Genomic DNA, 17,754 nt, shown 5'->3' with positions numbered 1-17,754 from the left:
AAGTTCCGAGGTTGGAGCCTATTTAAAGGAAACTTATGACCTTGGGTGCGCCTCATATCTCCTGTAAGAAACCCTAAATCGCCATTGGAGCCAAGGAAGAGTTCTTGTGATGAAATCAAGTAATTTTGGTGTGGTTTTTCAAATGAAGTGAAAGGATTCAACTTGAAGGACCAATGGAGGTTGTTATTCTGAGACATCTAAGCAAGGATCTCTATTTTGAGGTAGTATTTCGCCCTTTCCTTCTGTTTTGTGTAAAAATCATTAAATCTAGGGTTTTCTTTACCCTTTCTTGGATAGTATATGATGCATACGAGATCCCAATGTGGTATAAGCTTTAGATATGGACCTTAAGAGGTCCAGAGAGTCCCAATCTTCCAGCTTTATGCAGTCCCTTTGGGGTTATGGATCTAGGTTGCCATTTTAGGAGTTATTTCTTCATTTAAGGGCATAAGGGTGTTGCATGAGCTTAAAGATTGAACCTTTACGTGATTATTGGGTGTAAGAAGGTCAGATATATAAGTTAGAGAAACAGATCTGACCTCAAAAGGTCTTTTCAGTGTTGCCATGGGGGGAACTCGCCGAGTCCATATGGGGACTCAACGAGTCGAGTCGGGTTGCCCCGCGATTCGTGACCAGTGGTAACCCGTCGAGTGAAAGGTTAACTCGACGAGTCGAGTGAGGCTTTTGAGGATTCAGAGGACACACATGGACTCGCCGAGTCACTCTTGTGCACTTGACGAGTCTGGTCAGAGTTGACCTTTGACTTGAATTGACTTGTGTTGACTTTGGGGTTTTGGTCAACATAAGTAATAGAGATCATAGAGGGGTAAAATGGTCTTTTACCCACTACCCGATTAGAGAGGGAAAGAGAAATTGTCGGTCTAATTAGAGATATTTGCCTTATGTGTTAGGCGGTGGCGAGTTTGAGATTCAAGTGTAAGGATAACTGCTTTCTGCTTCCAGGTGAGTCTTCTCACTATACTTTACCTTGAGTGGTAGTTATGTGTGACCGAAAGGTCTTATGTGCTTACATTGAGTATTATGTTATCCTGTTGTATGTGACATGCTATGCATTATGTCTTTGTGATTTATGCTATGCGGAGTTTATAGATCAGACCGGAGGGTCCAACGATTCATGAGGCCGGAAGGCTCAAGCAAACCGGACCTGAGGGACCAACGAGCTTAGGACCAGAGGGTCCACAGAGTTATGGGACTGGAGGGTCCCACTGAGACACATTGACCAGAGGGTTAACAGAGTTATAGTCTCGAGTGGCTAATATGTGTTGTATGTGGTATTTTGGGGAACTCACTAAGTTTCGTGCTTACCGTGTTATGTGTTATGTGTTTCAGGTTTTTCTCAGGATCACAGGACGACACCAGCTCGATTGTACACACCAGAGGAAGAGTTATGTTTAGAGGATCCTTGATTATTATTTAATTGATTATGGAGTTATGTTTTTCAATTTAAACAAAATGAGATTTTTACGAAAAATGTTTTAAGAATTAAGCGCATTTAAATGAAAATTTTAGTTTTGGAAATTTCGGTGTTACAGTTTCATTGCTATATTTCATTTTAAACGTTTAACATAATCCAAAATATCATTTAGCTGCTAAAATAAGGAGCAATTCTGCAATGAAACATAGTACAAGGACTGTTTATATAAACTTCACCTGTCTCACGTGAATCAAACATCACTTTGGGTCCTGGGGATAACGAGGGGCCGAAACGACTTCTATCCATAAAGGGGGCGAGAAGAGGGGTTTATGTGTCATCATTTTAAACCCCACTGAATCGAATCGATATTCTATGGTTCTCTTTAGAGCGACCCACTCTTGTTTACCCTCGTAAATCTCCAAAAGGTTTCGTGAATCGGCCATTTTTCTGCTTCCAATGGCTTGCAGACTCGTTGATTCTAGTTTCCTTTTGAAGGTAACATGCATTCCGTCAATCTCTGAAGTTGAATTTGTTCATTTTAGACACTGTTTGATGTTCCTTGGTTAATTTTGATTTTAGGGTCCCCAACAAAAGCGAATTCATGGACACAGATTTGTGTCACTGTATCCAACAGGTATGAATCCTTACTCTCGCGGTGTAATTTGGAGATTTGGGGTTTTATCGTCTCAACGCATTAGTAAAAAGACGCGGTCTTAAACAGTTAAACATTCAAGTCTGTTCATTAGAATCGATGATTTTCCCCAATATCAGGTTGTGATGGCTTTCTGGTTATAGATATGTAAACCTCGATGTGGTAAACAGACCTATATATTGCCTCGTTGATGTCAAACATAGTCGATGAATGATGATATTGAATGTTGTCCCTATAGTAGAGTGCTATCTAGACCTGCAAAACCAGAATCCCTAAAAGAGATTAAGGCCTTCAAACACCCATTAAAAGAGATTAAGAGTAAGAAGAAAGAAAAATAGCTAATTACTATGACACGTGTTAAAGGGGATAGTGGTGTTTTATGCATGTTTACTTGTTTTTAGGGTGGATTTGGCTAAAAGATAATGAAACCTTGCTTCAATCAATAACCACAAAATTATAGAAATGTATGAAATCCATGAACTTAGAAAACACACTATTTTATTTTTAACCTTTTGATGTTCATTTATTTATACCAAGTTATTCTTCATTTTTCAAGTTAATTACAAGAAAATGAATTTATCTACTATACTGCTCTTTTCCTTTTTCCTTTTTTCTTTACTATTGTTAGTCTTTCTCAATTTTATCCCTCTCTTTTTGCAACCATGGTTTTTCATTTTACTTTTTAATTCGTTCTATCAAATTTTGTTTGTTCAATACACTGTAATTATTAGGCATCATATTAAAGAGAAATTTATTAGTGAATAGTATATAGATATAGTTAATTAAGTAATGTAACTTCTTACAATACTTGCTTGATTAGACAGGCACATCTCTTTTAAAGTGGGAAGCTCTACCTCAACACAAACCCAAAACCCAAAAATATGTAATTCCTTTACGAAAGGGTAAAATAGTAAAATCAGTAGCCAGTCCTATCACACCACCATTACCAGCAGCAGACAGTGCAGAAAGAAGACAAGAATTATGCGAAAATTACGGTTTTAGACAAATTGGAGAATCACTTCCAGATAATATCACATTGAAGAACATCATCGATACTCTTCCCAAATCCGTATTACACTCTTACTTATTAATTTTTATCCTTTTTTTTTTAAACATATTCATCTCTAATACTTCATATGTATTTTTTTTTCTCAAAAGGTATTTGAAATTGATAACATGAAAGCATGGAAATCGGTTTTGATATCTACCACTTCATATGCATTGGGGCTTTTCATGATTGCCAAATCCCCATGGTATCTTCTTCCATTAGCTTGGGCATGGACAGGAACTGCAGTTACAGGGGTAAAATCGTAAATAAACGTTTTCATTTATATTTTGAGTTTCTTGTAATCAATCTAAATTATTTTTTTTTCTTCAAAAGTTCTTTGTAATAGGTCACGATTGTGCACACAAATCTTTCTCAAAGAACAAATTATTAGAAGATATTGTTGGAACTTTGGCCTTTTTACCCTTAATATACCCCTATGAGCCATGGCGCTTCAAGCATGACCGACATCACGCGAAAACAAACATGTACGTGTAATTGTAATTGTAATTGTATTATTAAAAAAATTACCATAATACCCTTTTACAATAGAAGCTCAATTTTATTTTAGGTTGAACGAAGATACAGCTTGGCATCCTGTAATGAAAAAACATTTTGATGAGTCACCATTTTTCAAAAAGGCAATTGTATTCGGATATGGTCCTATTCGCCCCATCATGTCTATATCACATTGGTAATTTTCCATATATATAATTTTTCTTTTTGATATTTGGACATTGAAAATAGTTAAAAATACATATTGTTGATTAATTTATATTGTTTTCAGGTTAATATGGCATTTTAATTTGAGTAAATTTAGATCAAATGAAATTGGAAGAGTGAAAATTAGTCTGGCTTGTGTTTTCGCATTTATGGCAATTGGATGGCCGTTGATTGTGTACAAAGTGGGGATAGTTGGATGGATAAAGTTTTGGCTAATGCCGTGGCTGGGCTATCATTTTTGGGTAATACGAATTTCCTTAGTCTGTCTGTGTTACTGTCAGTGTCAGTCTGTCACTGTGTAGATGTTATTGTGTTTACAGATGAGCACTTTCACGATGGTTCACCACACGGCGCCTCACATACCTTTCAAATCGTCGGAAGAGTGGAATCCGGCTCAGGCCCAACTTAGTGGAACCGTGCATTGTGATTATCCTAAATGGTATCTTTTTAAACTATTGTTTTTAATTCATTTAAACTAATATTTTTACTCTATTACTTTTTTTTTAAAAAAAAATTATTGTGTACAGGATAGAGATCCTTTGTCATGATATCAATGTTCATATTCCTCACCATGTCTCCTCAAAGATTCCAAGCTACAATTTGAGAATGGCTCATAAAGCACTTCAAGAAAATTGGGGAAAAGTAATTTTTTTTTTCTTATTTGGGAAATGAGATTAAGTTGTTTTTTTTCATTAAGTAAAAAAGTGACTTAATTATTTTTGTTTGTATGAATTGTGATACACAACACAGTATATGAACGAGGCATCATGGAACTGGCGGTTAATGAAGACAATCTTGACAGTCTGCCACGTGTACAATGAGGAGCGTAATTATATCTCTTTTGAAGAGGTTGCTCCTGAGATATCGGAGCCGATCAGATTTCTTAGACGGGTTATGCCCGATTACGCCTAATATATTGTTTTTTTTTTTAAATTTTTGTTTGAGTTTATTTATTTTTAATTGTTTATTTCCTTTTCTTATTTATACTATTTTTCTGAATAAAGCTTCTTGTTGGCTCATTATTATAAAACTAAATTGAAAATTAAGTTTAGAATAATAGTGTCCTCATATTCACATTTTACATTATGCGTCAAATATGAAATGGTATCAGAAATAATCTTGTAAAAGTCAAAATGTTGGCACCATTGCATATAAACTTAGGATAAATATGATTAAATTATATAATAAATATTTAACCAGTATTTTATACTGTAATTATTACCTAATTAGAAGTTGCTTTGCGTATATACAAAAGACATAACATGCTAATTACCATCCATGTTTTTTGTTGAGACTTTGGTCGACTTTTTAAGAATCGTTTAGAATAAATTCAAATATCAATTTATCATATTGTTTATTATAGGGGGGTTGGGTACAAGAATCGGTCCTAATGGGTACAAACAGTTCCAGTTCCATACTTTAGGAACTGTAACCGGAAACCGTTATGTGATATTGTTGAAATTTAATTAATATTAGATTTAATGTTTTACAAAGTTAGTAATTTGGGTTCACTGAATTTGGGAAATAAAATTTTCAAAATGTTTTCAAAGTTACCAACAAACATTTTATTTTTGGGATAATGATTCTAAAAAAATAATGATTTTAAAAAAGTAATATATTTTTCGATTTGTACATATTTGGTCGTTGAATTTTTTTTTGTTTATATTTACCCTTTGAACTTGTTAAACTATACACATTCAGTCTTTATGACAGGTTAATCGGTAAAAATGACTTAATAGGGTAATATATTTCTTATTTTGTACACATTTAATCCTTAATATTTTTGTACATATTAGTCCTTTATATATTTTTGTTGCAAAATAAGTCATTTTTATTTTTGTACCAATTTAGTACTTTTGAATGATTTCTTTAGGTTTTTCTCATGACATCTTACGTGAGACAATCATTAATGAGGTGTTTGAGACTTTTGATGCTTATGACCATCGCGATCTCGACTACTTGGTTGTTTATGTCATGTGTTCTGAACGTTATAACTTCTTCGTACGATCTCGGATTTTAACGATCTTTATATCAATGTGTTCGTATTTTAATCTACTACAACTTTCATTTAAATTACTCCCGTTAAAAAGTAATATATTTTTTACTTACGATCTTTTCATCCATACGTTTTTTTATGAATGCATGTATGAATATTTTTTATATAAAATCGTAAGTAAAAATATATTACATTTTAACGGGAGTAATCTTAACGAAAGTTGTACTAGACTCAAAAAACGAATGAGTGGATATAAAGATCGCTAAACACTGATATCGTATGGAGAAGTTGTGACGTTCGTAACACAAGACCTAAACCAAACAACAAGACCTACACAACCAAGCAGTCGAGATCATGATGAACATAAGCATCAACAGCCCCAAATAACTCATCAATGATTGTCCCATGTAAGATGTTCTGAGAAAAACCTAAAAAAATCATTCATAAGTATTGAATGAGTACAAAAACAAAAATAACTTGTTTTGAAATGAAAAAAATATTAATGACTAAATGTGTCCAAAAATATCAAGGACTAAATGTGTACAAATGAGAAATATATTATCATATTAAGTCATTTTTCCTGCTAACTTGGAGTAACTGGTCATAACGACTGAATGTGTACAGTTTAACAAGTGGAAAGAGTAAATGTGGATGGAAAAAACTCAGTGACCAAATGTGTACAAATCGAAAAATATATTACCCTTTATCTGAGGGATGTTGTGAGTTTTCCAATGTTTCTTTGTAAGAAAAATTTGTAGACAAGAATTTATCAGACATGTCAGAAGAGCTCGAAAAGGGAAATCTTTAGGGAAAAGAAGTAAATTAACTGCTGAAAAGAAGTTATCTGGAGCATCAGAGAAGAAGCTGACATGAAATAAGCTTAGGGAGGTGAAGAAGAAGTCGATTTCTGCTAAGGAAAAATCAAAGATGAATCTGAAAAGAAAAATGGTTTTGGAAAAAAGAAAAGGTAGTAGAGGTAATTTCTGATACGAGTCTGAAAAAAAATAATCTGAAGAATTCGAAGAAAAGATTTCTAGAAAGAAAAGGAAGATCAGAAAACGAAAGAAATCTGAAAACTTATCTGAAGACAATCTGAAGTCTTTTCAGTTTGCTGAACGAGTTTCAGATCCACCAAGCTTGCCATATATGAAGGGATATGGAGTAACAAAGAAGTGAGTTGAGCTTCAGAGAAGTCCTAACCACACGAGTTAGCAAATCTGGTTGGGCAAGTCGATTCAATGACTTTAAAAAATGGCAACTTTCCGAGAGGCAACCCAAGGAATAATTTTTAGTTTTTTTACGCTTTCAATAAAGAGATAGTCATAGTTCCAAGCAAGCTTGGGGAAATCAGAGAATCAACAGAGTTGCTGAAATTCAGATTTTTCACCATATCTTCTTCAAACTCAAACTTCTGCAAACTTATCAGGTACATTCTTTCCTAAGTACACCGTTTTTTTATATGTTTTATTGAGTTGTTCAATCCTCTCTGAATATTGGGGACAAGACATCATTTTAAGCTTGCGGATGAGGTTAGTGTAAACTTTTGCATTTTTTGTTAAATTTTTTAAAGTTTTTCAGTTTTTCAGTTAAGTTTTTAAAATTTTATTTTTCTTTTTGCATTTTATTTTCTGCATTACATTTGCATATTTAAAAAAAAACGAAAATTCCAAAAAATATTTTCCTTTTTATTTTTCTGCATTCATATATAAAAAACCCCAAAAAGATTTTTATTTTCTGCATTTCGAAAAAAAAAAAAAACGAAAACATGTGAGATGAGGTCATTATTGCATTTGATAACTCTGTATAAGTGGAAAATGAAAGTACGAAATGATCAGATCGATAGTGGTAAGTTTAGTCATAGTTTTCATAACTAGGAGTCGCAAAACATAATGATCCGAGTGTCGGATGTAAAAAATAAAATAAATGGCGTGCTGAAACATTGTGTGGGCATTAATAATAGTTCAAAATGATTTGCTTATTAATGTTTAAAAAAGAACTTTGATCGACAAGTCTGAATCCACAGAACATGGTCTTATTTGTTGACACGCGTTACCCTCGTGGTAACTGACAACCTTATATCAGATCCACACAGTTAAATGAAGGAAGGGTATAACTGTCATATCTGATACCCAAGTTAATTTCAAGCATTTAATGTTGGGTTTTAGTTCAAAAATAGTTTCATTAACTAAAAAAATATGGCAACGGAAGACTTTAATTTTGAAATAACTTAAACATTTTATACCCACCAATGATCTTCTTGCAAGTTATAGAAAGATTAAAATATCAACCAAAGAAGAGGTTAAGAAATAAACCTTTGTAGTTCTTTGGGTCGTCTTGGGAGGCTTGGAAGTTGATGAAGAATGTTGAACCTTTGAGACACCAACAATGACTCAACTTGATGTAGAATGCTAGTTCTTTGTGTAAAACTCTGAATTTTTGAACCAAATCCAAGTATGGTTCAAAGAGAGCAAAATGCAAGCATCAAGTCTTCAAGTGTTCAAAGCAAGAGAAGAGAAGAGGAGTAGGAAGAATGCTCTCGGCCATAAGCAAGTAAAATGGGGCAAAGCTTTCAAGAATGCAAGCCTCATTATATAGTGTCTTAAAGTGAAGTCTTTAACCATTAGGTCATTCAACTTTAGACAAGCATGTCCTCATGTCATAAGCATGCCCAAGCATGATTTCTTTTGAATAAATTAAGTGAAAGCCCATGCCCCTCCTTTATCCCCAACTTTAGGCCAAGATGTTGAAAAATAGAAGATTAAGTTTAAATTTTATAAACTCCAAGTTTATAAAATATAAACTTTGTCTTTAAGGAAAAAGACAAAAAAGATTCAACTAGTCCAAGCGTTTGTATATGACTTATAAATTATACCATATGATATATTATGTTACTTGATAATGAAAATTATTATTTCCTAGAAATAAATAATTTCCATTTTAATTATAGGACTTTTATTGAATATTTATTAAAATCAATTTCTAATAAATAATCAATTGTATCATGTTGTTGATAATGTGACCCATTAGTATCATATGTTATTTAGCAATATCACTTTAATATGACTCTTGAGCATACTAGACCTTTCAATCTCCCACTTGCGCAAGACTCTTATTAGACTGATATAGATAGTGGTGAACGTCTAGCAACATTTCATTTCCCTTAAGACCATACGACTGTTTGTGCCATTCTATCAATGCCCAATTTCCAAAAAGCTCAAAGCTACAATTGGTGTATAAGGTAAGTTTATCAGTTATCCCTTTGCTACAGACATCATGTTGAGCATGAGATTTGGATCGCGATCAATCTCATTAGTTGTTCAACTTTTGTTAACGCACCTTAGTTGTATGTCCCTCAACACATAAGAGGAACAAATCTCATCTTGACTACATAAGCCTCTTGCATAGTTCACACCATACCTGAAAATGACTTTTATAACTGCCTGGTTAAGGAACAACATTTGACCATTATCAAAGCATAGTACTCCCTACACTTAAGTCCCACTATGTATCTCAGGTGTTAAGGATACAAAGATAGTACTTTTAAATCAAGTATCATTCATGATAGCGATCCATGAGATGATCTTGATGCGGGTCAGTTCAATAATAGTTCTCTAACAAGTACCTATGAAACTTGGTTACAACCACTTGCCTAATTTCATCTAGTGAGAGTCAACCAATCCAATTCATATTATTCTTAATTCATAATTTCCCCCACAATTATAACCGACTATGAAGTTTTAGAATACTAATATTATTCATGGATTAAACATGTTAATATAGAACACAACAAGTATTAATTTGATGATTATATCCCAATATATCATAACATTATCTAATAGTTGTTGTCACACCCCCGAACCAGACGGCGGAAACGTCCGGGGGCGGGTGACTTCATCTTGTAATATCATCACAGTGTATATAATTAAATCAAAGACAACATCATCATCGTATATAAAACATACCAACCATCATAGCTTTACATAAAGGTTTTTTTTCACAAATTACATCCCCGAAATATTAAATGTATGATGAAAGCAAAAACACAACAACATCCACTTTTCCTTGACGACCAATCTGTTTAATGCGTTCCTAAGAATACAAGTTATTTTGAAAAATGTCAACATATATAATGTTGGTGAGTTCATAAGCATGTTTGTATGAAAAGTTTTGTATCATTTTGTAAACACCAGAAAATATGATATTTTACATAAAAGTAGTTGAGAGTTTTGTTGCAATTCTAGTATTAAAGCATGTGTGTTCCTGTTTTGACAGTGTATAAAGGGAGAGTTCCAAAAAATCCTATATTTTCTGTTGTAAGTATATTGTAGTGTATAGTATGTTATTTCCCAAAGAATCTGATATTTTTTTGTTTGTAAAAGAGTAGTGGTCTTAAAACCCTAAGACCTGAGTAATGTAGTAAATGTATGGTTCGTACAATGTATCAAGAGTATAGTATGTGTATTCCGTAAATTTATTGTGTTTGTTAATCTCTTTGTGAGTCGTTATAACCATACTTGATATGACTGATATGCCTGTCATGACGTTCTTCAGACGTCGATTACAGTAAGACATTTGTCACCCTAGACTGACTTGTCTAGCTGTAGCGAGCAGCTCAGGTGTGGGGTGTCATCTCCGTATAGATCTATACACAAATTTTTGCTCTCCTTCCAGGAGACTCTGGTTAAAACTACGAGACTTATGATGTACACTAGGTAGGTACGAATGAAGGAGTGTCTCACAAGATCCTTAACTAAATCTATGTGAATAGTGTATCACATTATTTAACGCTTTAAATATCGTTTCGAGTATGTATTATGACTACAAATCTTCGGTGAAAAATATATATTTGTTTTTATCAAAATGTCAAATATTTATTTGTCATTGACCCGATTAACATAGTATGTGTCATAAAGATCTAATTAGGAATGAAGTACTAAATATGGCCCAATAAGCATGTAAGGCCCAATAGAGTAAAAATGTCATAAATAGTCTGTTTGTTATCAAAATGGTCGTTTTAGCTCAAATAGTACCAAAATGACATAAAATGCCCACTTTTATTAAAAATGTCCATTTGGGCCTAACAAAATCGTATTTACAATAAAGGCCTACTTTTTGTCAAAAATGACATTTTTGACCCATTAAAGCCGAGAATTTAAAATCAAAGCCCATTTTTATTAAAAATTACATTTTTGGCCCAATAAAACCATGTTTTGTCAATAAAGTCCATATTTATGAAAAATGGCACTTTTGGCCAATAAAATCGTGAATTTGTCAAATAAGGCCCATTTTATAAAAAACGACATTTTTAGCCCATGAAACCGTGAATTTGTCAAATAAGGCCCATTTTATCAAAAAGGACCTTTTTAGTCCATGAAACCGTGAATTTGTCAAATAAGGCCCATTTTATCAAAAAGGACCTTTTTAGCCCATGAAACTATGAATTTCCAAATAAGGCCCATTTTTATGAAAATTTACACTTTAGGCCCAAATCACCGTGAGTTGACACATAAGGCCCATTTATATGAAAAATTTACACTTAAAGCCCACTAAACCGTGGGTTTAGAAATGAGGCCCCTTTCTATGGAAATTTACACTTTAGGCCTATAATAACCCTGGGTTGTCAATTTAGGCCTATTAAAATCGAAAATGACACTAAAAGCCCATTTTGTTCATCTTTATTGTCAAATGTGGTCCTTTTGTGTACATTCTTTGAATTTTCTAGTAATTTTTTCATGTTTGATCTTTCCAAACAATCATATGTTACTTCAAGTATCTTGTTTACAAATATCACCAAGATTTGGAAGATATTTCAAGTCTGTGAGTGTTTGACACATTTTCATGGCAATTTCACACAACATAACATGAAAACACACACGTACATGCATAATAATAAGATTAACCACAAAACTAGCTTGTATTCTCCCCCAAAAAAAGGTAGTAAAACTCGAAAACAAGGAGGTATGAAGCTCACCTTGATGTTAGATTGGTTTTGAAGGGAAGAATGAAGAAGATTTTTGGTCTTGAATGCTCCTTTGAAGGGCTTTTCGAAACTAAGAGAGCTCTAGAATCATACACACGAAAATAGAGTGATTTTTGAGGAATAATCTTAGCATAACATGGAGTTTAACAACTTGAATGTGAAGTAACTTACCAAGAGGATGATACTTGGTGCAAAGCTCTTGAAAGCACACACTAAGCTCATGAAAATTATAAAGGATGTGATGGGATTTCTTTGTGTTCTAGAGAGAGATATGAGAGGATCTTTGGTGAAGTCTGAATTGAAAAATGGAAAGTGATAGGGGAGGTTCAACCGATTTTAAGGAGAGAAAAGAGAAAGGGATTTTCATGGTTATTGCTTATTGGTTAATCCTTCATTTTCCTAGGTGTATGGAAGACATATTGCATGGATGTCCTCCATGCGAAGCTTAGGTGTCACATTAAGATTAATACAATATTTTCTCTCTCTCTTATATATATATATATATATATATATATATATATATATATATTCTTTTTCCTTTTCCCCTCTCCTAATCCTCGACCCTATATATATAGGGGCCGAGGATTAGGAGAGGAGAGAAGGAAAAAGAATATTGGGCTTGGATTTGAGTGTAGCTGAGATTGTATTGGCCCATTAGATATTTTTTGATCCATGTGGACCCACTTATGGGTTTACGGCCTAAAATGGTAAAAGAAATGGGTTTTCGGCCCAATGTGGTTAAATAAATGGGTTTTCGACCCATAGAAACCAAGTGAGTGGATTTCGGCCCAATAAGGCCTACGAAGGGTCTTATAGCCCAAAATACTATTTCTTAATGAATGTGGGTCCAACTAGGGACCAAATGAGGATTTTTAGCCCAAAAGAACCAAGTTGAGAGGTTACTGGCTCATTAGGCCCAATAAGTGAATCCTGGTCCAATAAGAGGTTTGAACCGGGAAGTTAGGGTTACAAGCTCAAAGTTGAGTGAATGTAGCGTATTGAATTAGGTTTAGAGCTTTCACGAGGAAGTTTCGACTTGAATTTTCATTTGTGAATGAATAACTTGTATTTTTGGATTAGTGTCTAAGTCCATAACTATTTTGGTATGTACTTGACCCGATTATGAGCATGGTCCTTTTGGGTTGCCTTCACCATAGCAATATGTAGGATGAATTAAGAAGAGAAAGGTTTAATTATAATTTATTAATATATTATAAGAATAATATATTAAAGGAGAAACCATAATGTTTAATTAATATTAGTCAAGAATTAATTAAGAATTAATTATGTGACTAAAAGAGATTAATTAAACTTAAGGGACTTATTGTGTAATTATAAGATAATTACATAGATAGGCTTATGGACTCCATAGAAGGTGGAGTGGACGAATTCTATGGGGGAAACCCATTAGAAGTCGTCCAAGGCTTCTAAAGAAGGGGTCTATGGGCTGCTTAGGGCTTAAGCAGTCAAATTAGGGTTTCCTTGTCAGATAACCCTAATTGCCTAAGTATATAAGGAGCCCTTAGGCACAAAAAACAAGAAGAAACTCAAGGATTAGGGTTTCCAGCCGTTTTTGGTGTCTCCCCTCTCTTCTCTTCTTCATCTTGTTGCTTAGTGGTGTTTGTGACTCCATTACATGTGCAACAATTGAGGCACTAAGCTTTTGAAGCCAATCAAAGCAAGGAATTGATTGTTATTGCAATATAACAATCAAAGGTAATTACTAAAACCTTATTTCAGTTCTTATATGATAGATCTAGGGTTTATAGCTTTGGATATTCAATTGTATGTTCATTAGACAAACTAGATCCAAAAGCTATTAGGGTTTGCATGTATACCATAGGATTGATGTTTTGCTCAAAATCCATCAGTGGTAGCAAAACCTAGGGCTATTTGTTAGTGAATTTGATGCTTGATTGATCGTTTTTTGCTTGGAAAACGAAGTTTTTTGGCTTCTGCTTGTCCGACTCGGCGAGTCCAGTCTCTGACTCGGCGAGTTCGAGGATCTGGTAGCGTTTTTTTTTGGCGTTTTTCTTGCTATTTTGGCTTGGGATACTTACCATAAACGTTTTTAATTAATAAAATCTGATTTTTATTGATTTTGGGTGAATATCCTTACCAAAATAGTAGATAATTACCATTTAATAAAATATTTGTTACCTTATAAGATAATGTTTAATTATTTGAGTTATTTGATGAATTATCCTGCAAGATTTTTTGACTAGGTCAAAATTAGATAATTGCCTTGTTTGAATAGTTTCAAATTGCACCCTTTAGGTTTTATAGTTTAAATTTGAACTTAAAAGTTTTGTTTTGAAATTTAAATAAGTTAAACCCTAATGATTTGAAAAGTTTCAAAACTTGCCCTCAAGTTTTGGAATTTAAATTTTTGATTAAAAGTTTAATCTTGAAATATTTAAATTCTAAACCCTAATGTTTTGAAATGTGTGAAAACTTACCCTCAAGTTTTGGAATTTAAAAGTTGATTAAAAGTTTAATTTTGAAATGTTAAATTCTTAAACCCTAGTAATTTGAAAAGTTCAAATCACACTCTTATGGTTTTATTAAATAATTAAAGTGTATAATTAAAAGAGATTTAATAAACCCGTAAAGTTTTGGTTTACATTTAATTAAATTAAAAGTATAATTTACTAAATTGAACCACCTAGTATTTTAAAAGTGTAAAATACACCCTATACTATTTATAACATTAAAAGTCTAATATTATATATATATATATATATATATATATATATATATATATGTATGAGTAAACAATCAGTCTTACCGTTAGTAGGTCTCATTCACGAAGCTGGTCTATAAGGGGTGTTTAAGGAAATTGCCTATAAAATGGTGATCGAATGAGTATCCACTCTTACCCACCGCACTCTTGATTAGTGGAGGGTCGTTAGCCGAACGGGTATTATAGGACAAAAACCTTCCATTATAAGTAGGGATGAGAGTGGGTCCAAACCCGGACCGGTAGACCCGGACCCGGAAAATCCGGGAACCGGTTAACGAGATTTTTTAGGACCGAAAACCGGACCGGTATATAGGAACCGGTTCCGGTTCGGTTCCGGGTAAAGTGGGTCTAGAACCGAAAAACCCGTAAATATCAAATGGGTCGAATGAAACCGGGTAAAGTGGGTCTAAAACCGAAAAACCATAGGAACCGGGTAAAGTGGGTCGAATGCATGTTTTAAAATTTCAGAAAATACAAAAATAAAGCTGAGAAAAAAAAACTCGCAACTTTGATATCCCAACTTTGGGTGACTATAAATCAATGAATATGAAACCAAAAATGACAAAATTATAGTCTAAAATCATGTACAAACTCTATACTGCACTTTGGAAAAAACCGCATGCTATTCCGACTTCAAACGAATTAAATATGTATGTTTAAATCTATCACGAAATACAAAGAAAGCTGCAGAACATGAAATTTTCAGCTTTGATATCCCAACTTTGAGAGACTATAAGTCAATGAATAAACACCCAAAAATAACAAAATTATAGTCTAAATCATGTACAAACTATAAAATACACTCTGGAAAAAACCTCATGCCAATCTGACTTGAAACGAATGAGATATGCATGTTTTAAAACTATCGTAGAATATAAAAAAAAAGCTGAAAACATAAAATTTCCAGCTTTGATATCCCAACTTTGAGAGACTATAAGTCAATGAATATAAACCCAAAAATGACAAAACTATAGTCTAAAATCATGTACAAACTATAAACTATACTATGGAAAAAACTTCATGTCAATCCAACTTTAAACGAATGAGATATGCATGTTTTAAAATTATCACAGAATACAAAAAAAAGCTGAAAAACATAAAATTTCCAACTTTGATATCCCAACTCTGAGAGACTATAAGTCAATGAATATAAACCCAAAAATGACAAAATTATAGTCTAAAATCATGTAAAAACTATAAACTATACTATGGAAAAAACCTCATGCCAATCCGACTTGAAACGAATGAGATATGCATGTTTTAAACTTTCTATAGAAACCGGTTCCGGTTCTTTAACCCGGTTTACCCGGAGTCGAAGGACCCGAAACCCAAATTACCCGGAACCCGAATAGAGCCATTCTTTAAACCCGGGATCCGGACCGGTTTTACATATTCTGGTTCCAACGGTTCCGGTTCCGGTTCCGGTCCGGTTTTCCGGTTCTAAATCTCATCCCTAATTATAAGTATAATGAAGTACAAAGTAACTAAATGCTTATACAAATTCCCAAATCATAGTTACTTTAGGCAAAATGTGAAATTGTATGCTAATCCATGGAATTACACTTCGTACCCTTGTCAAACGTTAGTGGAGCGTATGTGGTTAACCGGCACACTAATTTGGGGATGACATTGGTGGCGAAGGGTGGCTCGATGTTTGTTATAGATCAATGGAGCGTGTGTAGCTAACCGGCACATTGATTGGGTGATAGTAGCATTGAGTGCACCACGTGATTCGTATGGTTATTCACACCTTATTTGTGATCCTCGGCATCCCAGTCACAAATAGAAGGGCATAATCGAGATTTAAACATGCCATTGAAAAGTTTAATGAATCTCATAAGATCTAGGAGTTTCAATTCATTTAAAACTTAAACTTCCTTTTCGTTTTTCATGGTGGAATTTGGTAAATCGTCATTTACCTACCTTCAAATATTCTGCAACTAGATTACAACATCCCTCTTCTAGGTTGTAGAATATTGTGTTGGATCCTAGCCTTAATAACTCATTTGGGTGTTTCATTAAGGAGTCAATCAACTTAACTTGAATTTTCTCCCATTTTGTAGATGTCTGAATCTTACAATGGTCTTCCCAAATCCTTTGGAACAAGCTTTCCAAATGAAGATGACGTTCCGAGATACGATCAAGGAAATGAGAGTCATGCTTCGCTTCCTCCACCTCCTCCAATTTTTCTCCTTGGCCCACAAGTTCAAAGGCTTGAAAAGTTCAAGCTCACTCAAGCCTTTTTGGCAAGTAAACACGAAGATGGGAAACCTGTGTGTACACACGTCTTAGAGATGAAGTCACACATTGATACGTTAAGCATGTTAGGTGTCGAGATTTCAAGTGATTTGGTTGTTGACTGGGTTCTTCAGTCACTTACTGAATCATATAGTGAGTTCGTTAGAGAGTATTATATGATGGATCACGACGTGACCCTCATTGATCTCACCTATTTGCTTATAGCTGCTGAATCAACAATGATTTGGCGTGCTGGTCAAGCAAATTTGTCTGGTGAATCAAACTCCCAAACTTCAATGGACACTGGCAACATTGGAAGTCCAGAAAGAACTAAGTTTGTGATTGTCCGATGTGCTGTGCCAAAGGAGTCCATTTGCTTTTATTGCCAAGAGAAGGGGCATTGGAGACAAAGCTGTCCTGTTTACCTGAGACATCTAAGAGATGGGAGAGTCAAGACGTATGGCTCTAATTCAGGTAAAATCCATTAAATAACTCTGTAAGTTCCTATTTTTTGATTCTTAATACATGATGTGATAAGATAACATTTTGATGTTGTGCAGGATCGAAGAAAAAAAAGGAAGCTTAATGAAGAAGCTGTTGAATGTGGTCACGAAGAAATGGATTTCGATCGCATGGATTCAAAAATCGGATTTTTGAGCTGCTACTTTAGAGTTAGGGTAGATTGCTAAGAAATATGTAATAGCATAGTTTTTCAGTTGAATTGCATTGTAAGGACAAGTTTTTCCGCAATAAAATAAATTTTGATTTTATCTTATTTATTTATCCTTGCAATGGCGTGTATGAAAAATTGATGTTTGGAGGTTTCTATTATTAGCAATAATGGATTTGATTCTTAATTATGTTATTTATGGAAATGTCGAGAATTTACCAAATAGGGAGAGTTTCTCATCGCCCAAGTTTCAATTGGACAGAAACTTGGAA

The 17,754-nt window shown here is 33.8% G+C and overlaps 1 protein-coding gene across 2 annotated transcripts; it reads left to right on the top strand.

The window, feature by feature from the left end:
• The first annotated feature begins 1,723 nt into the window (after positions 1-1,723).
• Positions 1,724-4,912, top strand: LOC111909246 (omega-6 fatty acid desaturase, chloroplastic). 2 transcript variants are annotated; one of them, XM_023905038.3, is made up of 10 exons: positions 1,724-1,930; positions 2,015-2,069; positions 2,908-3,156; positions 3,246-3,389; positions 3,469-3,620; positions 3,704-3,826; positions 3,920-4,097; positions 4,176-4,294; positions 4,383-4,497; positions 4,606-4,912. In XM_023905038.3, exons 2-10 carry the CDS (start codon positions 2,037-2,039, stop codon positions 4,765-4,767), a joined length of 1,275 nt encoding a protein of 424 aa, XP_023760806.1. In that variant the 5' UTR covers positions 1,724-1,930; positions 2,015-2,036; the 3' UTR covers positions 4,768-4,912. The 2 variants fall into 2 exon arrangements, with proteins under 2 accessions (XP_023760806.1, XP_023760805.1); XM_023905037.3 differs by having other exon boundaries at positions 1,725-1,930; positions 2,912-3,156.
• Positions 4,913-17,754: the final 12,842 nt, after the last annotated feature.

This window comes from Lactuca sativa, chromosome 5 (assembly GCF_002870075.4).
Source record: "Lactuca sativa cultivar Salinas chromosome 5, Lsat_Salinas_v11, whole genome shotgun sequence".
NCBI classification, from domain to species: domain Eukaryota; kingdom Viridiplantae; phylum Streptophyta; class Magnoliopsida; order Asterales; family Asteraceae; genus Lactuca; species Lactuca sativa.
This window is presented reverse-complemented; position numbering and strand designations above follow the sequence as displayed.